The sequence below is a fragment of the Ptychodera flava genome, chromosome 19 (genome assembly GCF_041260155.1).
Source record: "Ptychodera flava strain L36383 chromosome 19, AS_Pfla_20210202, whole genome shotgun sequence".
NCBI lineage: Eukaryota > Metazoa > Hemichordata > Enteropneusta > Ptychoderidae > Ptychodera > Ptychodera flava.
Window position 1 is genome coordinate 37,889,963 of NC_091946.1, and position 27,728 is coordinate 37,917,690.

General features: G+C 37.3%; 1 protein-coding gene across 5 annotated transcripts in view; it reads left to right on the top strand.

Annotated features, from left to right (window-relative positions):
• LOC139119454 (IQCJ-SCHIP1 readthrough transcript protein-like) overlaps nt 1-26,264 on the top strand; it is a 157,992-nt gene extending 131,728 nt beyond the window's left edge. For 2 of the 5 annotated variants that reach the window (XM_070683271.1, XM_070683274.1), the window contains 7 exons: nt 5,831-6,054; nt 9,740-10,419; nt 14,138-14,383; nt 15,053-15,232; nt 15,577-15,709; nt 16,529-16,636; nt 19,559-26,264. In XM_070683271.1, the coding sequence (XP_070539372.1) occupies nt 5,831-6,054; nt 9,740-10,419; nt 14,138-14,383; nt 15,053-15,232; nt 15,577-15,709; nt 16,529-16,636; nt 19,559-19,881 (1,894 nt within the window). In that variant the 3' untranslated portion in view covers nt 19,882-26,264. Of the gene's footprint in view, nt 1-5,830; nt 6,055-9,739; nt 10,420-14,137; nt 14,384-15,052; nt 15,233-15,576; nt 15,710-16,528; nt 16,637-17,670; nt 17,777-19,558 lie in introns of all 5 variants that reach the window. The other 3 variants (XM_070683272.1, XM_070683273.1, XM_070683270.1) reach the window with 3 other exon arrangements.
• Nucleotides 26,265-27,728: the final 1,464 nt, after the last annotated feature.

The following is a 27,728-nucleotide window of genomic DNA, read 5'->3' on the forward strand; positions in this document are numbered from 1 at the left end:
TGGTGTATTTATATAACACATTGAGAATATTGATAAAATATGGCGAATAAAACCGATAAATGGGTACTAAGACATAAAACTAGCGAAAATAGAGAAAGACTGGACTAACGTCAGATACGCACACGCCGTATCGGCTATTGTTGATGCCATACTGTTTATCGAACCTTCAACGTCACGCCCAGTCATGACGTACTTTTACCTTTGACCTTCATGAAGTTTCACATTCATTTGAAATTTCGCATTACTTTTTGACTTCATGATGTCCAGCTTGCTTTGTATTCGAAACATATTGAAACACTTGCTCATTTTGCTGTTGATTTCCATAATAGTTCGAAGAATTCATACATGGACGAATTTGCAAATTTCGTGTCGCGTCGAACAGCTGCAGTCGCGTCGACAGCTATCGAGCACGAACGATGAAACAAACAAAATTTCATTTCTGTGAGAAACTCCACGATGACGTTTCGGAGATCAAATGGGAAATACCATATTCTCTTTGCTCCGATTGATCCACAGTTACGAGTGGAGTGATACGTACCGGCCGCCGCGTACTATGCATATATGCATAGTACGCGGCGGCCGGTACGTATCACTCCACTCGTAACTGTGGATTGATCCGCCAATTTGAGTAGATTTCACCTCATCAGATGTTCGGAAATCTATCGTCAGTTCACGGAGCTTTTTTCGTCTTTCATTTTACTTTAACAAAAAATATTTCGAGTTGTATAAAGAGTACCAAGCAGCGTGTTCATTTTTAGCCGGATGCCGGCCAAATTGACCGGCTACTTTCGTATTTTGGCCGGCTACTTTTCAGCACTGTTTCGCTCTCTGGCCGGAAATTCTGGTTTTGATACAATAATTAGATTTTTTTGGTGGTCTTGCAAGCCGCAGATAATATTTCAGAAGTGCCGATGTGGCTATATGTAGTCTAGCAATTTACGCGGTGAACTTGTTGCTATCACTGTGGTACCGCGATCAGCGAACGTGTTGTACTGTACACCGTGACTACTGGGAATCGCTCTCGAGGTGAACCTCGCTCGCCCGATCACAGCCCGAATTATTCCGACGTTCACATCGGGTATAGCCGAAAATTGGACTAACATACAATTACGTTATGCCCGCGAATAGCCGACCATTTCCGAATGAAGCCGACTTTTGTTTCGCTCAAACGCGGAAGAGAAAGTCGACGCTTGAGAGCTTTGGTTTTCTGCGTAAGAGTAGGGCCTAGCCTGATGGGTTTGGTAGGTTTTTGATCAAATATAAAGCGACCACAAGTTACTGAGTCTCATTTTTCATACTTTCGAAACGCCACGTCAATCTATCCATGGTCGATCACGATGTCAACTCAATCGATCGACATCGCGTTTTGTGGAGGGGCCGTGGTTGTGTGCATCGCGGAAGAGAAAGTCGACGCTTGAAAACTTTGATTTTCTGACTTTGTCTGTTGGTTTGGGAGGTTTAGATCAAATCTTAATAAACAAAATTTTCGTACTTTTGAAACGCTACGTCGATCACAGTGTCAAATTTCAGGTCGACCGATATCGCGTTGTGTGTACTGTGTTACAATTGACTACCGGTGCTTTGTACACACACGGTGCATGTAGTACAGGCTGGCGTTCAGTGTCGTTAGTTTGAGGTTTTATCAAACATGAACACTGAAATTTAGCTCTCTTTTTCAATTATATTCAACATCAGCAAAAAAATCAATAATCAGCTCGCGGATTCGTTTTATTATGAAATTAGTACAGTGAATTAAAATCACTGAAAATTGTGTTACTATAATTCATTGAATTGAATAAACTCTTTGATTTTACTGTATCTTCAATCAAGTTTATTTAAATCAGTAAAACACTTTGTACAGCCAGACTGGTCAGGATTCTAGCGGATCGTTATCTGGGTTGTGAAAACCCTAGGCCCCATTCTATGGTGTATTTCAAAATGTTTGTTCAAGTCATGAGCTAAACATAATTCTACACAACAGTCTGGTGAAATTTTGCTATTATCCTTGTTAACTGAATGCAGTTGACAGGCCCGAGTGATATCAAATTAATTTTTCTGACTTTTTAAAACTTTATCCCTTGAAAACATGTAATTGGCAATGATAATGATTATTCTGTATGCTGAAATGGTCTTTAATACTGTACAAGAATGCAAAAACTTACTCCAAAATGTCTTCAAAATTTAAAAATTTCTTGCCGTCCCTGAAACCCTCCCCCTGTGTGTATGTTGAAATAGCCTTTTATACACTGTATAAGAATGCATGAAATTGCTCAGAAATGTCTTCAAATTTAAAAATAATCCTTAACACTCTCATGCTGAAATGGTCTTTCATACAGTACAATAATGCATGAAATTACCCAAAATGTCTTCAAATTTTAAAAATTTCTTGCACACAGGGAGGGGACCCCTCCCTTACACCCTCCCCCTGTGTGTATGTGGAATAGCCTTTTATACACTGTATAAGAATGCATGAAATTGCTCAGAAATGTCTTCAAATTTAAAAATAATCCTTAACACTCTCATGCTGAAATGGTCTTTCATACAGTACAATAATGCATGAAATTACCCCAAAATGTCTTCAAATTTTAAAATTTCTTGCACACAGGGAGGGGACCCCTCCCTTACACCCTCCCCCTGTGTGTATGTTGGAATAGCCTTTTATACACTGTATAAGAATGCATGAAATTGCTCAGAACTGTCTCCCCCCCCCCCCCCCCCCGCCCGCCCAGGGAACCTGGTTGCACACAGAAGCTAACCGCCTACTTTTCTGAATTTTCCGCCTACTTCAAAATTTTTGAGAACCCTGACCAAGGAAATCACATTGAGTGCGTTTTGTCATCAGCTGTCAGCTAGTCGTTTTCCAAAAGTGGCTTTTTGGAGTACATGAGCTTAAATACTAGTACTCTTTCGGAGGGCATGAAAAGGATAGGTGTGTATAACTCTTGAACTATTCCAATAACCGTTGTTAGTGCGAGAATGACGTGTATCAGCTTAAGCCAATCACTGATTGAGCGCATATTTTTCATATGGAAGGCCCGGGAGGCTCAAAGAAAATGTACGTCATCCATTAACCTCAGTCAAAATTAGCACTTTCTCACTTGTCAATGGACCCACAAAGCGAGATCGCCTGAACTGGGAAGTGATATGTAAATGAGTATGACTCGATGACGTTCCCGTCGGCAAACGTTCCATCTAATTAATAACAAAAGTTTAGTATTTTCTGTAAATCGATAAGCCTTTCGAACACGATTGATTCGGATATCTGAACCTCAACAGTAGCTACGCAGCTCGAAAGTTATCGTCCGACAGGACAGGAACATTGGTCAAAGCCGGATTTCGCATGGTAGCTATGGAAACAAGCTGTTCATTCTCAGAAAGCATGCAATGTACTTCGTACTGCTGATACTGTCATGGTCCGTGGGCTGTAGCCGTCCCTACACACCGTCAATTGCCTAACAATCACAGGATTCAATCACGTGTGTCATCAAATTTTGATACATGAATTCTACCAATCATCAACCCCTTAACACATTAAAAAAAACAATGGTTGCGGCTACGGGTTCAAGGACATTCACGACGAGGCACCATCATTGTCGCAGAATTGTTTTGACTAGTTTTATATGGGCGATCTGCGTACTGTCGCTCATCAAACCGACAAATGTTCGCTTAGATAAAAATATGATGTACGAAAAGTTTTTTTATTCAACTAACTGAGTCATCGCCTTTGTTACTGCCTAAACATCCCCGGGTATTTTTTCGGAGAGGCTGCAACATGGATATCCTCTAATGCATAGAGTACGGCTGTTCATCCAATGTATTTATTCACTGTTTCGCAAAACATCTCGTCAGATATGTGCTTTGGCGATCGGACCAAGTTTTTGTACGTTGGTTAGAAATAAATGACAATATAGATTTGGATATCATCTGTAGAATGAGGACATAGTATTGAAGATGAAATTACTTTCATCGATCGACAAAGAAGAGAAAGAATGAGTCAGTGAATATCGAATCATAGACGGGAGAATCGAGACAGTCCACTGTCTATAGTTTAATCAATTGTGAACAAAAATATTTCGATTAATTGACTAATAATGCAAACAGAAAGGAAATTCATTCAACTTGAAAAAGTCACCGCTTTTCCTTGACATCGGATTCCATGGCAATGGAGCAACACACGATGTTGTTTAGGTCCTCAAAACTCTTTTAAAACGGCAAGACGATAATAATAATACTTTTCACGACAGCAAAATCTAAAAGAACTTGAATCTGAACTTTTCATGACAGTTCTGTGAAGAACGATTAGAAATGGCGGCGTTTCTAGGTACAGCGTCTACGCAAGAACGCGCTATGGCTTGAGTGACATACCAGCGGGCACAGGCGCTCGAACTGGGTAGTCTGCTAAATAGATCGATTTTCGGCTCGATCTATCGATCCCGTAGTCGACATGCCCGCACTGCAACCTAAATTAGTGTTTAGGTTGCAGTCGTGGGCATATCGACTACGGGATCGATAGATTGAGTCGAGAATCGATCTATTTAGCAGACTACCAAGCTACAGAGCGCCTGTGCTTGCGGTTCTGCACTGCGGTCGTTCCATCTAATTACAATGCTGTGCCGTATCTAACATGTTTACATCGCAAACGTTTACCGATTCACACCTGTATCGCGTCCTTTTTTGATTGACATCTTACAGACCTTTGTAATTATCCAGCAATCCCGCACCCACTCGTCTTTGATGGAAAGTAACTCAAATAATCACCGCAATTCCGACACGTCTGAGACAATTGCAAATCAAGAAAACGATCAAAACTTGTGAAACGCAGTCACTACCCTACGTAACTAATGCCTTCATGTTTGTGTTTTGCCGAACACTCAGTCCCTGGCAAAACTGATCTTTGGATGCGCCAAAAGGTGTTAACTTGCATGTTGTTTTAGGAAAGTATGTATATTATAAAATAAAAATGAATAGATGAGTATTTTCTATAAAAGCTCGGTTACATTTTAGCTTCGATCAGATCCCACCCGTCCGTTCGTTCAGACTGTTGTGAAACGATATTCGTCATGTCTTTTGAGCTGAACAAGGGTGAACTTTTGAGCTGGCAGGTTCTCCAGCGTGTGCCGATGCCACGCGAACGACGGACCTTCCACATTACGTCGGAAGTGAGTCAGTCACATGTCAGTAGCAAGAACAGTCGCACTTGCTGTCTGTACGTTAAATGAGAGTCTCAGACACGGTCTCAAATTCACTCGCAAATATACATCCCCGAGCGAAATGCGAGTCTCAATTACAGTCGCAAACTTGATCGCACTTTGACTCTTCTATGAACTGAGAGTCTCAGAATCACTCGTATTTCTTATTTATTTGGGGTCGTACATACCTCACAGCACAGGAAATGGTCTATATAGCTCAACCCAATTGATTTCAATGGTATTGTTGAACATGTACAACAAAAGATCAGATGAAAAATTCAAAGTAGAGCACCAACCATTTCTAGTTATATACAATAGGAACCCCATTGTGCCTTGTGATGATAATGATGGCATTTTTTGTGGCTTTGTTTTCTCAGGCTTTGATATCCAGACTAATATAGACAGTCAGAAATCATTTTACTTAAGCGACAGTGAAAGTTCAAATGGCCACGGGACATACTTTACCAAGATTGCGCACATGGCTCCCATGAGATGGTGCTTGGTTTTTCTAAATGCATATCAGACATAAAAGTGAAAAAAAAATCAACCAATCAGAAAATGTTGTCACATGCAAATTGGAAGTCAGTGCATCTCATTAATTTTTGTTTGTGTTTTTTTTATCCACCATCTTTCAATTTCAGAATTCAGAGGGCTTGGCGGGCCTACCTTCTGAACAAAGCCAATAGAGATAATCTGTTGTCATGTGAGGAGGCTGACCAAGAGGACGACGACGAAGACGAGAGTCCCCTGGAGACGGACGAAAGTTCACAGTCAGAAATGAGTGATACAGAGAGCACAGCCCAGGAGTCAAACACAGTCTCTGCTAGCAACTCTTCTGATATGCTCAGCGTCAAAAGCCGAGAGGGTAAGCAATATTTGGAAAGAAAAATTTAGACAGAAATTTAGTTTGTGTTGATTTGTTGGTATTCGTATGACTTTTCTGTTGCAGTAAATGGGGCAGGGAAAGAAAAGATGTTTCTTAACCCTTCACCCCCAGTTCCCTGTATACAGGTCCAACTTTACCATAGAAAACGATGGATTTGGGACAAACCATGGTGGTGAAAGGGTAAGGTTCAACGTACGTTCTGTTACTCTGTTACCATCATTATGATGGCTAACTGTGGCAACTAGTCAGAAGGTATTGATGATTTCTGTTAGAGAAACCGTCAGCAGGGTAAGAGAAACAGTTTGTACAAACAATTCAAGACAAAAATGTTTTACCTTCCCTCCATCCTCTCTTTCATTTTCAATACAGCAAAAAATTGTCTAGTTCCAATATCATCAATATATGAGTGGAATGCATCCAAGTTTTGAGTCGTATCCCAACCCACTGCCTAGACATGCTTCAGGGATTCAGAAAAGACTCGGTACAAGATGATGTCATTGCATGTACAATGTACAGAAAATTAGTATTAATGATGCACAAAACATGTAGTTTCCATCTCTTAGAGATTAACCTTTTCAAGACCATTTGCCGGCAGGGATATTAAATCCAACCACAAACCCAAGTAATCTATAAGATTGTAATGTCGGGGACAGGGTTGTATACGTGTATACTGTCTGTGACATTTCCTTCTTTAAAGTACCGGTAAGTGAAGCCCACTCATGCTGTGATATTTTGCATTGGACGTTGTTTACCTGCGTCATCCCAGGAAAACCTAAACTGCTTACCATTTTGTCCAGACATTACCATATCGATCAGAATTTTTTGTGTTTCTGCAGACTTGTATTCATGTCAGAAAGAGGTCATGACCGTTTCAGTTACGGATCAAATCTGAAAAGTCACATCCTGAGTGCAATAGAAAAGCACCACACTGCACACTGTGGTAGGTCATAGTTCTAAAGTTTGAGACAGGTTAAATGTTTGATAAGCGACAGAAAAAATAACAAAAAGCTTATTTCAATATTTGATTAGTGTTTGAGGTGCTCTAGATTAATAATTCCAAAAACCATAACTTGATCTGGATTTTTTAAAAGTATGTATGATTTTATTTTGATTAAGCATTCATTGACATCCAAAAGTAATTAGATGAACTGTAGAAAATCAAAGAATTTCAATATTTAACTATGATTTGCCTTTAGAGTATAGCGTGTATCTTGATTTGTCATGAAAGACTTTTATGAAGTCCGAGAACCTGATATTTTCATGAATTTTATCCATTTTATGTTTTCAACCCCGTTTCCTTGTGTACAGGTCCATGTTAGCCATTAAAAACAATGGAATTGGGATAAACCAATAGTGATCATAGGATGGAATTTAAAGGGACAATAAGCTGTATGTTTAGATAATATTTTCATCATTTTTAGTCGTAGAAAACAAAGACATTATCTTATTCTTCACATCAAGGCCTGGAAGAATAATCAAATTGATTATTGGAATCACCTCTTCTACTGTTGCCCAATTTGGAAAAAAAATTTGAAATTGTGCCAAGGATACACTTCCTCATATCAATTATTTAGTGCTTTTAGGGCATTTTTCTTGTGCATATTTTAATAGTTTTGGTTTTTTTCCCGGGAACATATGGAAACTCTCAGAATTTGTTGTGTCAACACTACCTACATACGTAATGCTGCTATGAGGGTGGACAGTTCAATCTAGACTCCAAGTCATCATTAGCAATGTAACTACTGGAAGATTTTGCAGGTTTTTCAAGTAATAAACTCATTTGCCATCTGATTAGCTTTGCAAAAGATATTCTTAGGAACAATTTTTTTTCTTTCTGGACTAAAGTCTGTCAAAACACCAAGCATTGGCTTTGACAGTACGGTACATACGATACACTGTTATAAATATTATGTAATACTATTGTTGATGAATGACTCCTACCCTAGACTTGAATTTAGTTGTCAATCATGACACTTCAAACATTTGGCACATACAGATTTTGCTGACAAGATGAAGTCTGGCTGTTCTAAGATGATTTGGGGAATAGATCAAGAAAGTTTATTCTGCAAATGGAAAAAAATTATGAGACATCAGAGTTTTACAGCTTTACAGAGCTTTAAGTTCATAATGTGAAGTTGCCGAAAGATATATGATAAAGGAAAACCAGGATATCTAAACCTTTAGAAAGTCCTGAAATTTTACACATTTTCTCACACTGTCCTTGATAAATGTGTGATAATCCTGGAAATTCAAGGAAAAACCATTCCACTCATTTGCCTTCCACACTCTCTTTGGGAATGCCCTAAAATGCTCGTGGCAAAGTGCTGAAAACTCCCGAACTTTCCTTGCATTTTCAGTGACTTTGAAATTACAGACATGGACTGCACATGCCTTGGAAGTCGTGTCTTTTCAATATCTACCACAGGATGTCACATTAATGTAGGCTTTGACAAGTCTATTATTATTACCAGGAAGCCTGTCACATGCACCATGCATGTATAGTTAATCAGTTTCATATCACTTCTTTCCTTTTTGCTGTGTACATTTCCTTATTTCCTATTAGAAACCGGCCACAAGACCATTTCAAATCATAGCAGCCTATCCTCAGTGCAACTAGTTTTGTTGGTTAACTGTTACACCTACATGTAAATTCTACTAACAGATTTTGTTATCAGCTATCTCAACACCAGTGGAAGGTGTTACCAGTCCATTGCACAATGTTGTACATGTTTTCACTGGCTGTAGGCATATATTGTCCTGTATGGGCTCTGTTTTATATCTTCTTTCAACCGATGCGTTTCTCTTTCAGTTACCATTTGTGTCATTGTATCTGTCACTACTATATACATGTATCACTACTATATACCCGGTACATGTATTACTACTATATACATGTATCACTACTATATACATGTATCACTACTATATACATGTATCACTACTATATACATGTATCACTACTATATACATGTATCACTACTATATACATGTATCACTACTATATACATGTATCTGTCACTACTATATACATGTATCACTACTATATATATGTATCATACATTGATTCTGTTTTCTTGTCACTTTGTGTTTCTGCCATATCATCTCTCTAGTCATTGCTGATGTAATGTTATCCTTTCATGAAGCTACCAGTATATCCATCTACCCTTTGTTTCTATTGGCTTGTCTTTGTCAGTGTCAGTATGGGGACATTATGCCTACCCCACTATCTCTGTCAATGTCTGTCACTCAGTATGGGGATATTATGCCTACCCCACTATCTCTGTCAATGTCTATTAGTCAGTATGAGGACATTACACCTACCCCACCATTTGTGTCTCTGCCACACCTTTGTGTCTGACTATTTGTATAATTTCTTTCTCACACACTTTGTTGCCACTGCTTACAGATCACATAACATCACAGACTATACCATAGTATGTGAATATTGGGAAATATTTACACGTCCACATTTATGTAGCATCTCATTCTCTTTATCCCAATTTGTCTCTTAAGCTTGGCTTTGTCAAAGTCTGTTGTCTTATCTGTCTTCATGTTTATACCATAAACCAGCCGTTCTAATGGATCTTAGGTAAGATTTTGTAAGATTCTCTTTTTTTCAATTTTTCAGATTTACAAACAAACTGTTATTCACCTTTTATTGCAGATGAATCAGAAGGAGCTAATAGCAGGGAGGAGTATGTTCAGGCTTTGAGTACAATGCATGACTTAGAGAGCAGTGTTGAACTTGACGATGCGGAATTTGCTCGTCTGCAGCAGGCAATTGAAGACAAAAAGAACAAAAATATTAATAATTTGAGTCTGGCTGAAGAGTTTGCGAACATAGATGTCGTGAATCCAGAAGTAGCTGCCAGCACAGAGATCCAAAGTGAATATGAATCAGACGGGAGGTTTGATGGAGCAAGCGCTTCGCAGGACAAGATGTCGGGAAGGCAGAGTCGGATGGACAGGTACGACAGTGCCACGGAATCGGAGGAACGGAGCGAAGTTGAGGAGAATGAAAACATTGTTGAGAAGGAGGAGACAGAAAGCTTAGAGAAAGGAAACACTGAAAGCGATGAATTGAGAGATCATGAGAATAATACAATGGATGACAGTGACAGGACTGAGAAATCTGGAAACTCTGAACAAATCAGGACAGAATGTAGCGAGGAGAAAAGTTCTGATTTGTCACACAAACAAACAGAAGAGAAGTCGCCAACTACTCCCCCTGAAGGGACATTTGATGTTTATAACTTGGAGGAAACGACCCTGCCGGTCATGGACTGGGCTTCTTTGGAGGCACATCTTGCAAATATTTCCAAAGAGGAGCAGAGTGCAAGAGAGGTAGGAAGTTATGTGTACTCAACACTTCATGTCTTTTTGCTTTGAAAGTTAAATATGAGTAATTGCATGGAAAGGATGTAGGATTGAAAACCATTAGCTTTGTGTAAGTGGTAGTATTATGGTAGTCAATTTGCTTGTTTGCAGTTTGTGTGATGGTTGTAGATGTCTCTGATCATGGTTTGCTTGATGGTTGTAGATGTCTCTGATCATGATTTGTTTGATGGTTGTAGATGTCTCTGATCATGGTTTGTTTGATGGTTGTAGATGTCTCTGATCATGGTTTGTTTGATGGTTGTAGATGTCTCTGATCATGGTTTGTTTGATGGTTGTAGATGTCTCTGATCATGGTTTGTTTGATGGTTGTAGATGTCTCTGATCATGGTTTGTTTGATGGTTGTAGATGTCTCTGATCATGGTTTGTTTGATGGTTGTAGATGTCTCTGATCATGGTTTGTTAGATGGTTGTAGATGTCTGATCATGGTGTGTTTGATGGTTGTAGATGTCTGATCATGGTTTGTTTGATGGTTGTAGATGTCTGATCATGGTTTGTTTGATGGTTGTAGATGTCTGATCATGGTTTGTTTGATGGTTGTAGATGTCTGATCATGGTTTGTTTGATGGTTGTAGATGTCTCTGATCATGGTTTGTTTGATGGTTGTAGATGTCTCTGATTTTGGTTTGTTAGATGGTTTTAGATGTCTGATCATGGTTTGTTTGATGGTTGTAGATGTCTCTGATCATGGTTTGTTTGATGGTTGTAGATGTCTCTGATCATGGTTTGTTTGATGGTTGTAGATGTCTCTGATCATGGTTTGTTTGATGGTTGTAGATGTCTCTGATCATGGTTTGTTTGATGGTTTTAGATGTCTCTGATCATGGTTTGTTTGATGGTTGTAGATGTCTGATCATGGTTTGTTTGATGGTTGTAGATGTCTGATCATGGTTTGTTTGATGGTTGTAGATGTCTGATCATGGTTTGTTTGATGGTTTTAGATGTCTCTGATCATGGTGTGTTTGATGGTTGTAGATGTCTGATCATGGTTTGTTTGATGGTTGTAGATGTCTCTGATCATGGTTTGTTTGATGGTTGTAGATGTCTGATCATGGTTTGTTTGATGGTTGTAGATGTCTGATCATGGTTTGTTTGATGGTTGTAGATGTCTGATCATGGTTTGTTTAATGGTTGTAGATGTCTGATCATGGTTTGTTAGATGGTTTTAGATGTCTGATCATGGTTTGTTTGATGGTTGTAGATGTCTCTGATCATGGTTTGTTTGATGGTTGTAGATGTCTCTGATCATGGTTTGTTTGATGGTTGTAGATGTCTCTGATCATGGTTTGTTTGATGGTTTTAGATGTCTGATCATGGTTTGTTTGATGGTTGTAGATGTCTCTGATCATGGTTTGTTTGATGGTTGTAGATGTCTCTGATCATGGTTTGTTTGATGGTTGTAGATGTCTGATCATGGTTTGTTTGATGGTTGTAGATGTGTCTGATCATGGTTTGTTAGATGGTTGTAGATGTCTCTGATCATGGTTTGTGTGATGGTTGTAGATGTCTCTGATCATGGTTTGTTTGATGGTTGTAGATGTCTCTGATCATGGTTTGTTAGATGGTTGTAGATGTCTCAGATCATGGTTTGTTTGATGGTTGTAGATGTTTCAGATCATTTTGACTGCACATCCTGAGTCTCCTTCAGAATGGCAACTTGTTGCGTGTTACATCCATCAACTTGTATTCCACAATGTCAGAAGAATTCACTGGCTGAGATTATACGATTTGCTGGGTGTTCATTGTATTACATGGATTGCAGCATATCAGTGCCACAAGTCCTTGATTTCAAAAGAAAACTGAATTCATAAAATGCAAATATTCTTGGGAGTTCAAATAACAGTCAAGAAAGAATGCTCATAACTCTGATGTAAATTTTACAGACATTTTTAATGTCAAACAGGATAGAAGTGCATGATGGGATATCAAAGAAAAAACGATTACCACCCACACATGATTGTGTATTTTATTAATAATGATTTTATATGATAGTAAAATCACTGTTTTGGGATTCATTTCATATAGTTCAATTTTCATTAAAATTTGAGCAGGAATTAATTATGCTACATATAAAAATCAACCTTAGTTGTTCAAGTATGTTTGTTCAAATAAATAATTTGAGCTCACATGATTGGAAAATGAAAAGATTTAATTATAAAAAATTATGGTGAAGAATAAATTTACTGCTCAAGTTTGAAAATGATTCTAATGAGCTGTTAAGATTTTTAGGTAAGAAAATCTGTCTCTTTTTGTAATATTAGAAGAAAATCACAGCCAACAAATATTTAAAAAGGTTTAAGGGCTTTTTATGAAAATCATTTGTCATTTGAATACAAAGCTGCCGTAAAAGTTTACAATGTTAATGTAAGACTTTTCTACAGCTTCATATAAAACACCCACGTTTTTCTTTTAATAGACATGATTAATGGGCCATTTTGGATCAGCATGTCGTGCAGATTGAATTAGCAGTTAGACTTACAAAGGATCAGTAACTTCAACTTTTTTAGTTTTCAGTCTTTTGTAACACGCCCTACAGTCTCCAGTATTACAAAATACACCAGGATACAATTTGTAGCTTTGTTCTCTCTGCAACATTAGCATAGCACCGGTAACAATAGACAATCAGTAATATATTTAGTGACTGCTATTACACATATTTTTCAGTTGAACAAGAATACTGAAAACAAAGATGATCAAAGCCTCAGCTCCTTTCAATTGAGAGATAGATAACCTTGTATATAAATGTACTTTTATTGAAAACTTTCAAATTTTTCAAGGAGTGAATATTACGATAAATATTGTATTGACAAGGAGTGAATATTATGATATTGAAATTGTTGGTAATAACTACTAGGAGTGAAACTTTTATTAATTCATTCCAAATCCATGAATTGGTTCAATTCGATGAATTTCTAAAAAATAAAATCATTTGTAATAGTTTCTCTTGTGTCTATCCTATTTCATACAAACCTGTTTGGAATTTGGCAGCCAAGGCCATGTTTTCCTAACGATTGAACGCTTTACCTTTGAGTCTATGTAGATTCACAGGAGAAATTTCCCTGTATATCGTTCACTCTACTCATCGCAGGCATCCCACTCACGCGTTTCACATGAAAACAGAATACAAATCATTGTGTTCACCTCACTCAAACATTTACAAATTACAGACTTGAACCAAGTCTATGCCATAAATAGTGGAGAGGAAAATCTTTTACTGCATTGTCCATGAGTCAGCCCATGTTTTTCTTATAAATTAGAACTTTGAGTTGTAGGTATGGGCCACATTGAAAAACTTCCAACATCACTGTTATCAAAAGCTGATAAACCTAGTTAATACAAAGAGAAATTCTATGTGAAAATAGAGTCTACGAGACTTTGTTGATTAAATGACAGTTTACAATAATACACACTTTAGTCAAGATTGAAATAGCTCAAGTGATGTCTGACTAACCGAGGGTGCTAATTTTGGCCCTAGGATACTGCTAATAAAATGTTATTTACAACCCCAAATACCAGATTTAATTTTTGTTATACCAGAATTTCAGCTTTTAGCAGGCGTACAACTTAGATGAAAATGGGTGTAAACGTATTAGTCAGGATGTAAGTTTGAAAGGCTGTTGTGAGATTTCTGATTGTCAGTAATAAATATTGTTTCTATCACACAGTCACAAAGAAGCAACAGGGAAGAAATTCTGCGAAAGCTTGCCATGGCTGGTGAGGATGACGAGATAGAGGGCGATATTTATGGCAAGGGAAAGGACAAACTGTCAACCAGACTGCAAGGGGGAATGAACCTACAGATCTGCTTTGTCAATGACTCTCTCAGTGATAGTGAAGTGAATGAGGAAGACGGAGATAGTCCTAGATCACCTGTCACTTACAACAAAGAAAATGATGCAGTGACTCCAAAGGTAATGAAGAATTGTGGGAATTTTATCTGGCTGACCTTTGAACCTGTTGACCTTTACTGTAGCAAAGGAGCTCCATCACTGTTGCCCACACTGCAGAGCAAATATATTGGAATTGATTATCTCATGGAAATGGGTTTCGATCTGTCTCTGTCTATTTTTAGTTCTTACAAGTGTGCTTCCCTGTACAACATAGTGAATGAATTGTTGATAGCAGGCAGACAATTTCATTTGGGAACCAAATTATCCCAAGAGATGTTTGAAATCTTGCAAAATACACACATAAATAAAAAATTCATCATTACTTAATGAGAAAAAGTTACTTATCAATTCTGAGGGTCTCTTATCTGACTGACTCAAACATGTTTTAACATCATAAAGTTGAAACTTCAAATCAAATGTTTTCTAAAATCAGTTAAGGAGGTACATTCTGACTTCAACAGCCCTTTGTTCGATCAATGTCTTGTATCAATCATAAATTTGTACAACAATCAAATCAAGAATGATTTTGCAGTTTTAATTCCAACAGTCAAGTTCATGAAATTCAAGTTTTTCCCCGTAATATGACTTCTTCTTCAAATTCTTAGAAATAATTGATCTCACTGTAGTCCATCTTTGCAGCAAACTAACAGACTTTGTCATCTGAGTGTCTTCATGTCTTCTTTCACACAGTCACCGAGCAAAGAGACAAAAGTTGAAATCAAGGAACCTGAAGAAGAGGAGGACTTTGCCGTCAAACAAGCAAGACTTCAGGAAGAGGCCAGACTGGCGCTGGCCCAGGCTAGACCCATGGCCAGGATGCAAATTGAAGTAGAAAAGCAACAGAGAAAGAAATCACCAGTGGCTGAATTGGTTAGTCAGTGGAATATTTAAATTCCAATTAGCCAATCAGGTTTACAGATAATTTGAATCAGCCAACCATGTCACAGATCATCTTATTAAAGCCAATCATTCGACAGAATTATGTTTAATGAGTACCAGTTTATTAGTCCCCACGGATACTGTGAAACATCTCAGTGTACAACAGCCAATCATGGTCAAGTACAGGAATCACGTGACCATTAACCAGATGTGCTGTAATCAGGTCATAGCCATATTTTAGGAAATAATCACTATCCATACATAGTAACCCTTTTGCATTTACCATTGCTTTCGATAAGTGATCAATTTAATCATAATTTCTCATTATTTTGTAGGCTGGTGCAGCTGGTCTGACAGAAATCACAGAGGGACTAAGTGGCAAACGAATGCTACGTAAACAAACTCTGGTAACCATGACAGTCAGCCAAATCAAGACTATTGTCAATGACCTACGATCACAAATTGAAAGTAAGTCATCAGTACAACAGCTTTTCGCTGTCACTTTCTTCCCTAACTTTTTTTTTAGAAAAATGAAAGGAGAGGTGATGAAGCATGATTTCCTCCAACTTTTCCCCCACCTTCACCCCCTTTCACCCTCCAACTTTTCCCCCACCTTCACCCCTTCAAGTACCAAAAGATTTTGCACTGGTGCCATTATGTATATTTGACTTGACACCCTAGCTTAATGGCAAATGATAAAAAAAATGACATCTAATGTGTCAGTCTGTCATTAGTTTGTCTCTCAACAGTGTTTTACTCTTAACAGGTAAATACTTGACATTAGATCTTAGTTTATGTCAGGTGTTCAAAAGAAATTGCACCAGCAATTTTTTTCATTTCTTGTGAAAATGTGACTTAACCCTTTGAGCGCCAAAGTCAATTTTTGTTGCCCTTGTAACAGTCAATTTTTTGTCAGATTTTTGCCAAAATTTTGATGAAAAACTGTAGCCAATGAAATATGTCCATTTGGTCCAAAATTATGAAATATGATGTCCATTTGGTTCAAAATTATCAAAAATTTCAGAAAGATTCATAAAAATTGGTAAAATGTTGTACTAAAATTTTAATGGGAAAAATTATAGCACTCAAAAGGGTTATTATCTGATTTCTTTATTATGTGACCCCCCATACCACTGTACAGAGTAATTGAACAGTGACATAGTCAAATTTGCATATGAGCAAGTACATTCACTTTTCAAATAGCAACTCAAAATCCCATGAACTGAGCAGAACAAAAGACACAACATTTGAGTTTTTCTTCAAACCATGTTTATCTCCATCCAACAGATCTCAATGAAGAACTCATGCAGCAGTTGATTGTCCGTGACGAGTTACAGATGGAACAAGACAGTAAACTGGTCGATATTGAAGACCTTTCAAGGTGGATCAATATGAGTACGTGGGATTGTTTCAAATAGAAATCAAGCAAGACATGTGCCAGTGCAAGTCAACTGTTAAGATAATCAGTGTCATTTTGACCGGAAAAAATGGAACAGTATCGTGTCGTTTTGTTCAATGGAGAGCCCCTTTGATTTTGATCTTACCAAAATTTTCACTACCCACTGACAAGTAACACAGCACAGTTTGTAATGAGTTTGCTTCCAATACTCACATATTGACACATCTATCACACATGCAAGATTTTCTAACACACTAACTCTTGAAATGTGTTGATTTTTGTTTTCTTTTACTCAAACCTTATTATGAGTTCAAAAAAAATCATTTCTGATAATGAATGCTGTGTTTCTCTATCAACTTCATCACCATAACACTTTCATAGCACATGAGTGACAGAAAAAAAAAGACAAAATACTGCTCAACTCTAGATTGCAGTGTTGCAACTTCATCACTTTCAAGCTTCACGTAGCAAATTTTTTTTTGAAATTTAACAATATGTAGAGAAAGACATTGCGTAATTTGAATTTTTTTTTTATCTTAAAGATGCCTGTTCTCAGACTGGACTCTTTTGTGTCATACACATATGTACTCTTATTTAAATGCATTCACATTGTAGTCTTTTCCATGCTGAAGTAGAGATTCCATCGTCATTTGCATCTCAAAATTATTAAAATACAGTCTGCTGTTTGCATTTTTTGCCTATTTTTTTTTTCATTTCAATTCTTCCCAAATCATGACATTCATGTCCTTTTTTTTAATCGTACAGTTTTTCTCATATTTGTGATTCATGCAACTGCCTTTGTTATTGTATTAAGTTCCTATAGACTAGATGATCAATTGCCGCTATGCTAAGAGCACTCCTTAATCCAATGTAAAAGCTCAAAGGTCAAAGATCAAAGTTCATCAAAAAGTCATTGTCGTCATCATTTCACTGCAAATGGCACTTGATTTTGGTTTCTATATGATCCAGTCATACATGTGCTGAAGTTTTTTGCATGGCTGTTTAATATAATTTTTTCCCAATTTTGAAGAATACCTACAGCCAAGTGAGACACTGACCATCACGGACCTGCCAAAAACCGACTCTGAACAACCAGTTTGATATTCTCTGTAGTATTGTGTTGTTTAGATCGTCACGTAAGCATGCAGTCTCTTGTTTACCCCAGTTTGTGTGTCCATCCTAATGAACCCACTCCCACCTTTTTGGTCATAGGTAATGGTACATTCCACTGTTAACAGTAACCAATCACAATTTGGGTCAAAGGTCAGAGGTGCTAAAACTGGAGTTGTGTATGTATGTATGAGTGTGTGCATGTACAATTTTTAACATGATTTACTTACTGTGCATTCTGTGGTTCATCATGACAATTGGATCACAGGATGCATAGATTACTCACGCATAGTTTACATGTTACATTTTACAATGGATTATAAAAAAGTGTTGAGTTTACAAGTAAGCACACAGTCTTACCAGAAACAATACCATCAAAAATAATCTGTACCAACCTAATGTAGTATTTCAGACACAACAGGAAAATGATGTTTTCCTTCCCCTGTATTTTGCAAATTTCAGTGATGATATCAATAGGAATAAACTTTGTTCATCTGTTTTGATAATGTCAAGATTTTTAATCAAGATCAAGTCAGTTAAAAATGCAAGCAGAAATATTGTATGTCGTTCTTGCTTTGCTTGAAATTAACCATTTTACTGTTTTTGTGAAAATGACAAAACTTTTCTCATAATCAGATCTAAAGAAACTTTTAACAAAATTTTGGTGCATAGTTGACATTTATCAGTACTTTATCAAAAATATATGACAAAACTTCTTTTGGACCCTTCATCTAATAATTGAAGTGAACTTTGGGAGGGGCTGGGAGGGGGGGGGGCAACAGAGATAAGCCAGTGACACAAAAGTGAAAAGTTTGTCTGTTACATTTGTGAGACTAGTGTGCATAGTTTTGAGCTCTGAAATACATTTTGTATTTTGATATTGAAGCAACTGCCAGTCATGCTGTTACTCTGCATTGTTGAATTTACATATCTTACTTTCATAATATTTATTGGTTTGTGTTGTTGTATTTACAATTGCAGCCATATCAGATATGTGTTCCAAATTTTAATTGGGATTTATAAAACAGATACAAAACTATGATTGGTGTAAACCATTGTATTTTTAGAAGTTCAAGCGAAGTAACTTCATTTTGTGTTCGGACCCTGCATTTATTCTCAAGATTCTACAATCAATGCTTTCATGTCAGAAGATGACAGAAGATGACTATCTTATTTCCATTTGTTTTATTTTACCATCTGGCAGTTCCATTTCATCAAAATGGAAAAAAATTGTCTGATACCATCTACCATCATTGATATCAAGTTTCAAACCATCATTAGAATTATCATTTTATCTACCGTTTTCATCAAAATTTTCAAAATTCATTTTTGCAAATATTCTAAACCTAAATAATGTACCATCAGTTCTGGCACTTGATAAAGAGTGAAATTACCCACTTTGTTTTTGGATGAAATTGATCAATTGAGACCCTTTCACAAACATGTTCTGAAACTGTCCTATTGTTTCCAATGATACAGTTGGACCATGACACTCTAAAATGGGTGTGAAAGGATGAAAAATATGTCTATACAAATTAAGAATGTGAATCTTCCAGCATCTCATATCCTCAGCTCTGGTTTCATTTATAGTATCGATTGTTGGATGCACTATCAAAAATAAAATTAAAACCACACAGCAGTCAAAACAACATTCCTTCATTTGTATGTCTTTCATATTCCAATCTTCATTTCGTATCTTTGAGTGTGTATGTATGATGGCGTGGTGATGTGTCTAGGGATTCATTGAGTTTTGAGTGTTTTGAATGTTATCTTAACTCTTCCTGTCTTCTCTGCGTTGATTTTTGTAGACATGCAAATGACCAGAGAGAAAGAACGCAACCAACCCAAACAGCAGCGGCTGGAAAACCGAAATAAACGTCAATATGATACACTTCTCTCTTTGCTCAGTAACACTCTGCCTGTCAGTCGTAAGTGCATGTGTGGAGTCAGTCGTAGTTCTTCAATGTCAAGTCGTTCCATATCAAGCCCAGAGAGCCAGAAATCCATCAACAGTCCACAGGAAAGTATCCGATCACTAACCAGTCCAACCGACAGTAGCAGCACAAGTCACATTTCAAGTCCCGAACTGACATGGGTCCGTCAAGCCATTGTCAAGTATTGGTACACTTAATCCATGCATATCTTCCCCCTTCTCTTACCACCTTCCCCCAAAGTCAGTGTAGTTTAGTCCATAGAACAATGAAAGGACAGGTCCACTGTGTATTTTTAGGAGTGTGATGCCAGATACAGAATGACCTGACTGAAGTAGAAATCAAATTTGGTTCTTCACTTTATTTGTTATATCAAATATCAAACTCTGATGAGAAGAAAAAAATACTTTTTAAGATACAGCTTTAGTTAGATGAAACTCCAATAAGAAATTAAGAGCAATGTTTTCTTGCCCCGTTTGCCCAAAAATGAAGCCTTAATATGGCCTAGTGGTGTGGCAACACAGTGTCATTGCCATGGTGATGACACCAAAATATAAACAATAATTTTATATTGAGATATTTAAAATATTTTAACACGAGCTGGTTTATTTTCTTCAACTGTGCAGACTTAGATCGGTGTCTGCTGTTGTAAGCCAGTGATATTTTTATCACTGAAGAGGAAATTTTAAGCATTTACGCTTCTTTTTTGGTTTTCTTTTCATGATCTATGAAGTATCGGAGTACTGTGAGTGATGTTGCTTGCCAATGACAGTCAGAGCAATTTGAGGGAAAGTATTTACGTACATACAGGATTAATCTTCATAGCTTTGGAATGTCGTGTACTAATAATTTAGGGAAGGGGGCTGACTTTTATGATATTAGTACTGTATGATCCCGAAGTTGCAACTTTTATAACAGTGGGGAAAAAAAGTTAGCCATAGTTAGTATACAGGCTAACAGAAAACCTATGTTTCAATAGTTATAATCATGATGGAAGTAAGTCCTTTGAAACTGCATGGTTTCCTGTAAAAACTGATATATTTGCATATCTGTTGGCATCTTAATCTACAGTTTGGCTAAATTCTTCGCTTTCAAACTAGTGAACACATATCGTCACTTTTCAGTAGCAAGTTGAGAAAGTAGCTTTTTCATCTGATTGATTTTCAGTTGTTCACAAAGACAAACAGAAAATATTTTAGTTCTGTGAAGTTATCAGTTATTTTTGAGATTTCCAAATATAGGTGCTAGAGGGCAGTAGACAGGTCAAGAAAATATAAAGACCAATGTGGAATGCAGATCAACTGGTGTTGTCCTCAGTACATGATGTTCAAGACAAGAGTCGGGTAGATGAATGAATATATTTTTAACCAAGTCTTTGAAATAGCCGTATAAACTTCACTATCTGGGGTGCCTGTTTATGAAGTGACCTGAAGCATTAAGCAAATTGAAGGCCAATCTCTGTAACCCTTTTTGCAGACCTGTACTATTTTCCAGAAACTCATAAACTCATGTATCCACAGACCTGTGAAATTCTGATCTGCTAAAAGCATGGGTTTAGGAAAATTGTAATTACAGAATGTAACAGCATAACTTGTGGCAATCTGTAAAATGCAATCGCAACGTTCAGTTTCATTGTCAAGTTTGTCAGCCAATACTCACATCACAGAGTATCTATGGAAGCTTTGCCTACCCCTTTGATCTGCCCTTGAACCTGTTCAGCAGAGAAGTCATGTATGGAAAAAATGAAACCGTTGTAACTTAGATTGTGTAATTGAATAACCTTTTTTGTACACCCAGATTGTAAATCTCAGCACCCATAGTGTTTGTGTAATGATCAACATGTTCCAACTCTGTTCTCCAGCTGTAATACCTGCCGCTCTCTGTCAGTGTCAAGCTACCTAGAGAGTGAGAAACTCATCCCAGCTTGTTGCCAAGTCTCTGAGTTCTTGCAGTCACTAACTTGAAATTATAATCAACACCTAGGCACCCTCTAAGTCTGTATGCATGTGTGTACAAAAGTTGAGATTTGATTGACAACACAGTGAAGATGACAAGATTAAGTTTCTGCTGACCAATACTTTAAACCATAGATAACCAGTAAACCATAGATAACCAATAAGCCATAGATAACCAATAAGCCATAGATAACCAGTTTTGTCCAAGCAGCTAATTTTGTAATGTTATATTTTGTGTTTGAAACAACTTAAGCCATAGATAACCAGTAAGCCATAGATAACCAGTAAACCATAGTTTACCCGAGCAGCTAATTCTGTAATGCTATATTTTGTGTTTGAAACAACTTAAACCATAGATAACCAGTAAGCCATAGATCCAGTTTTACCCAAGCAGCTAATTCTGTAATGCTATATTTTGTGTATGAAACAACTTATTCTTTGTGAATTCAGCTGTTGTTAAAATAACCTCAAAAAGATTTCCTTGGTCACAGTACGGGTTTTGCTCTTTTTCATTGCAATGTTGTAAGATGTCATCTCGTTCTGAAGGGTTTCCTGCATCATTAATTCAGGTCTGAAAGTTGAATGTGGGAAAAAGTAAAATATACTCAGTAGTGTGGCCATATACAGTGATGGTTATCTTTTCAGTGTTGAAAAGCAATTATGACCTGTATTGAGTTAGTTGTCTTGACTCTTCAGATAGAATTTCTTGAAGGCTTTTGATCCAAGTCTCTTGATTATGGTTCAGATTATTGTTGTCCTTACCATCAGTTTAAGACTGGAGACACCACAGTGTAGACTGAAAGATCCGTCGCTTGAGGGCGCTCCCCATGCTCCCCCCTCTTAAAGGGGGAGCATAGACAGCGCCCTCGAGTGGGGGATCTTTCAGTCTAACCACAGTGTAGCCGTCTTGTTCCCAAGGCAAAGCAGTCAAGTATTTAATCTCAGATTTAATTGACATAATCCTGATACTGTTTAATCTGTTTTAAGCAAACTTTGAATTAATCCATGTCTTATTGCACTTTTATCCCTCTTTATGCTTACCAATCATAAAAATAAAGGTGTGAAGTTAGTGTATGGTCAGTCTTTTCAAAGTTATCAGCCATTCTACAACAACAGATCTCACCATATTTCACCATGTATCCACGGAAAATCTGTAACTTTAATGAGTTTGCCAACTCATATATGACAACACCATTTCTAGACACTGTGTATGTTACAAAAATCAGGTCAGTCATTGGTTGTGTAACAGATTACGTCAGTTAAATCAAGCGATGTTATTTCAGGTAATTTGGTTTCTATGCATAGACACTAGGTAGGGCTTATGTCATCAAATCTTATCATGATAATTCAGTCAAGATTATCTCCATTATACATTCAAGTTGTTTTTGTTCCGTTCGTTGCGCTTGTGTTCTTAGACTGAAAGATCCGTCGCTTTAGGGCGCCCTCTACCCTCCCCCTCTTACATAAGGGGGGAGTGTAGAGGGCCCTCAAGCGATGGATCTTTCAGTCTATGGTATTTTATGCTGCATCAATAGTAAGGGTGCTTCCGACCTGGAAATTATATTGTTGCTTTCATTTCATCTCATTTATCTCCAAGTTCATCTGAAGGTACACCGAGTCAACCACCATTTCATTATGTTTTAAGATCTCAGACAACATCACAAACCTTAGATTGAAAGATCCATTGCCTGAGGGCGCTGTCTATGCTCTCCTGTCTTAGGTGGCGTAGAGAGGTGCCCTTGAATGACGGATCTTTCAGTCTGATGGATTTAAGAGTGACATACATGTATCATGTATTGTGTTCAAAGACAAGTCGATGTGTCCCGGTAACCATGCATTCACATGAGTGGCCCAATGATAGGCTGATTACATGTAATGGTCAATAGCTGGTCAACTTTGGCCATTTGAAAGCAGTGTTTATACTTTGATCATTGAGTGACCGAGTTGTATCTTTCTGGTCTTTCATCATGTGATTATCTTGCTCTTGTTAGTTTGTGAGACAGTTATGAATTCTTGTACAATGTACAATACCATTGCTTTATCAATGATAAGCATATATATGTTAAACAAGAGATGGGTATTTTCTGGCTAGAAGTTTTGAAACTATTCAAAATTTCATCTGTGATTTCCATCTTGGTCCTATCAGTTATTTTGTTTTCAATGACACCCGCAACAGACTATGAGCAAACCTAAACATGAGTGGATTCTCACTGCTTTTGTGTTCAAATTTTCAAACATTTTTGGTGTGAAAGTCCACTATCATAATTTTTTGCACGATCTCTATACAGAAATTGCCTCATGAAACGTTGAATTCTTCTTTTTCTTTGCCAGCGAGGGCTAAGGTTTACTGTTTATCATATTTATCACTAGAGGGCGCTGTAGACCTCTCTCCCCCATATGGTGTATTTTATTTTTGTCTTCCAGAGTACACTATTGAGTTCTAATTTAAACAATAGTTTCAAAATGTGATGTATAATGAACTTATGCTTTAACAAGGAATAACTATGTAAATATCAAATAATTTGAAGTCGTTTCTGTAGATTACGTCGAAGGTACATAAACATTCGGTTTTTTGTAAGATGTTTTATTTTTGTAAAATTAACACTGTACTTGACATTGAAGAGACAGTAATGTAGTTAGAAATGTTGTCATGTAAAAGTTTTGGGCAAGGATGATAGCTGCTATTTTTGTGTTTGTTTCTTTAATTTTCTTGACAAGTAATTTAGTATATCAGCCTCTGTAGATTATTTATGAAAGCAAGACACGAGTGAGGTCTTTTACGAAACTTACATTTTTGTATACGAATGGTCACTTTTCAACTTGGTTACAAATCATGTCATGTGATAAAATTACTAATAATAAAGAATGATGTCATCATTATAGCACAGCATAGAAGGATAGAAGTAGCAACTTTTGGTGGCTTTCTTAGGAACCTTTAAGTCTTCATGTCAAGTGCAAATATACTCTATATATGTTGAATTAGCCACTGTGAATGAACTCTTCATATGCATTCAGTACTTGGTGAGATGATGTAAACACATGAAATGCTAATCATTCCTCTGTTGATAAAACAATTCACAGTGAAATCAAATACAGAGAGTGAATTGATGATTAATGTGAAAGATTCCTGTCCAAGGATGCTCTGTGAACCACAAGCTGACCATGCAGGTCAGAGGTCACAGAGTGACCATTGGTCACTCTGTAACCTTTGACCTGCTGGGTCAGCTTGGGGTTCATAGAGATGACCATACAGGACTGCATTTATATCAATTTAGTTACATTTCCCTCCACATCAAGGGTTATATTTGATAACTGGACTGCCATATTTGGAATAACAACTGAGATCAGTCTCAACGATAAAGCGTCTACATGTAGGTAAGCTTTAACAGTGGATTGCTGAATTTCCAGGTTTTTACAAAGTTCAATAACAGTTTGCATATTTAGGAATTGTTTAAAAAAGCAGCTGTTTTCTGATTTGAATTGTACATACTTGCAAAACATCATTATCAGTGATGATACAAAGACAAGAACACTGTACTGAGGATGGCATAATTGGTCCCATCTTTTCTGTCCCTCATAAGTGGTAGAACCCCCATCAATGTTTAACCCTTTCACCACCATAGTTTAGCCCAAATCCATTGTTATCATTGGTGATTGTGGACCTGTTTACAAGGAATTGGGGTGGACAGGTTAATGGTGTGGTTGGATTCATTTACAGGAAAAAGAGTGTCAATGAGTTTCAAACCAGAGACACTATGATTTGACATAATCGCTCATTGGAAAGCTATGTCACTGATTTGTATTCGTTTGTTTCAAGCGCTAAGTCTGTAAACATATCTCAAACCAATTCACCAAACTTCGATGCAGATTGTGTCAAATATAGGATAGCTTTCTAGTCCCATAGTAACTAAGGACATAAAATGCAGAGAACCAACTGTACCATTTAGAGCAGTAGGATTTTCTGTAAATGGTGTAAGATTATTGGCTGAATGACAATCATAGATGACTGTGTTCACAGTGCTAGTTGTACATGTACAAATGCCCTCCATTCGGGAAGAAAATCTTATCAGACATGGTTTAAAATTGCCAGGCTGCCACGATCTGCTCAATCTTGTTTGACCTTTGACACATTAAAATACATCATCATGAGTCTCCCTCAGAGTGTTGCTCTCACTTATCAATCGTACACAATCAGTGATAACTTCAAATTTTTCTCAAAATTTTTGTAATGGATGTGTCTGTCCACCTGAACAAAGAGTGTGTTTTTCTTGTCCGTTAACTGTGTCGCCATTGATATCATGCATGTTACAAATCACTGGTATCCCCTTTCAACCCCCGTGCTTCCTTTCAGACAGGTACCACACTTTGTAGATATCCATGGTAACAGCACTAATGTTCATTGTATACAGGGAAGACTTCAAAAGAATCACAAATGAGACATTTAAAGATGTACTGTTGGGAAAGTAGGAAATTTTACACACTGTTATTTGTGTCGCATTGCAATTTTGCAATTTTCCTAAGTTTTCTGTAGTTTAATTTGAATGGGAAAAACAAGTTTGCGTTTTCAGTTTTTCACATTGCTGTGTATATAATTGCCAATGTGAAATAAAAACCCACTGTAGTAAGTATGTCCAATGCCTGTCCGTCTCTTTTTTGTCAGGGATTGGTGGTGGTGGTGGTGTGTGTGTGTGTGTGTTAGAGAGTACAGCTCCCAGCTGTGGTTTTCAGAGGCATGTCACTATGATGTCAGAGGGTGTACGTACAAAATCTATGGTATTCCTTACAGCAGCTGACATGCCTACACACAAAATGACTTGCATAGAAGCCAAGTAAATACCACAGCTGGGCCAGTCTACATGAAGGCATGCGTGTCTGTTGCTTGATGCCATGGATGAGGTGTCTTGGCACGTGTACACATTTATGCGGCACCCAAGTAGGTTGTACCTGTAATTTTCCTTTCAATGTGTCATGTGGCAATCCACAATGTTTTATTACAAAAAACAACTGGTCTTTTCAAAGTGTTGCACATTATACTTCAGTTGTCAGTTTGAGTGGATAATTATTTGAAGGCCTGCTAATATCTGAATGTTCATATTGTTCAGTTATGTGAATAGCGAGTCTGTTTATGTGAATTCATAGAAGAAATGTCTACAGGCTAGGTTGACCTGTAAACAGTTATGATTTGGTCAGTTCCCGTGTATGAGTTGGCTGGTGTTCATTAGAAATAATTCTATAAAATGTCAGTGTACTTGACCACCAGATGATATGTGGACATCAATACATGACTGTCATATTTTGCATGTCAATAGCAAGTTCTTGTTCAACTCCCGAAAGCTTGTTGAAATACCTACTATTCTAGCTTGTCAACACAGACTCTATACCTGTAAAATGCACTGGTATTGTTTACATTTTAATTCTAGTCCAGACTAGAATTCACTTGTCAACAATAACAATGCTGTGGAGTAGAACAAGAAACTGCAGTTGATTTGAAAACAAAAAGTTGTGAAAAAATTATCACAGGGTCAGCTACTCGCCCAGTGAGGTTGGCTTACCGAAAAGCTGACATTGAAACGCCCTCAACCAATCTATAACCTACAAATTTTCTGAGTTGACATTACAAAGAAAGTGGTGGAGTATTATGCCACATTTGTGATAGTGATGAGATAATGAGAAAAAATTCTGCTCCTGCTAGATACCTCGGACACAAAATGCAAATTGTATTTTGTCGCAAATCCAAACTTTAATGCATCTTCACTTGTACAAACGAAACGTACAAAAATACAGTGTGGTGGCGCCCTTTCCCAGGAAAGTCAAGTCACCATCTTGCAGATGACTTACAAATACATGAATATTGTAATAAAATGATAATTTCCAAGAATTAATTCTTCTCGTTGCATAGTTTTTAAAAGAATTAAACTTCTGAAAACTGTATAACTTCTGAAAACTGTATCATAAAATTATGATCAAACATTTATGTTTGCGGAATGACGATGGATTCCAGTGAAACTTAAAGGGAGGGGGTAGCCGGAACTGCGCGTGTGCGACTTTTTTGTTTATAACAATGTATTTCGTGCATGATAACTAAATGCATA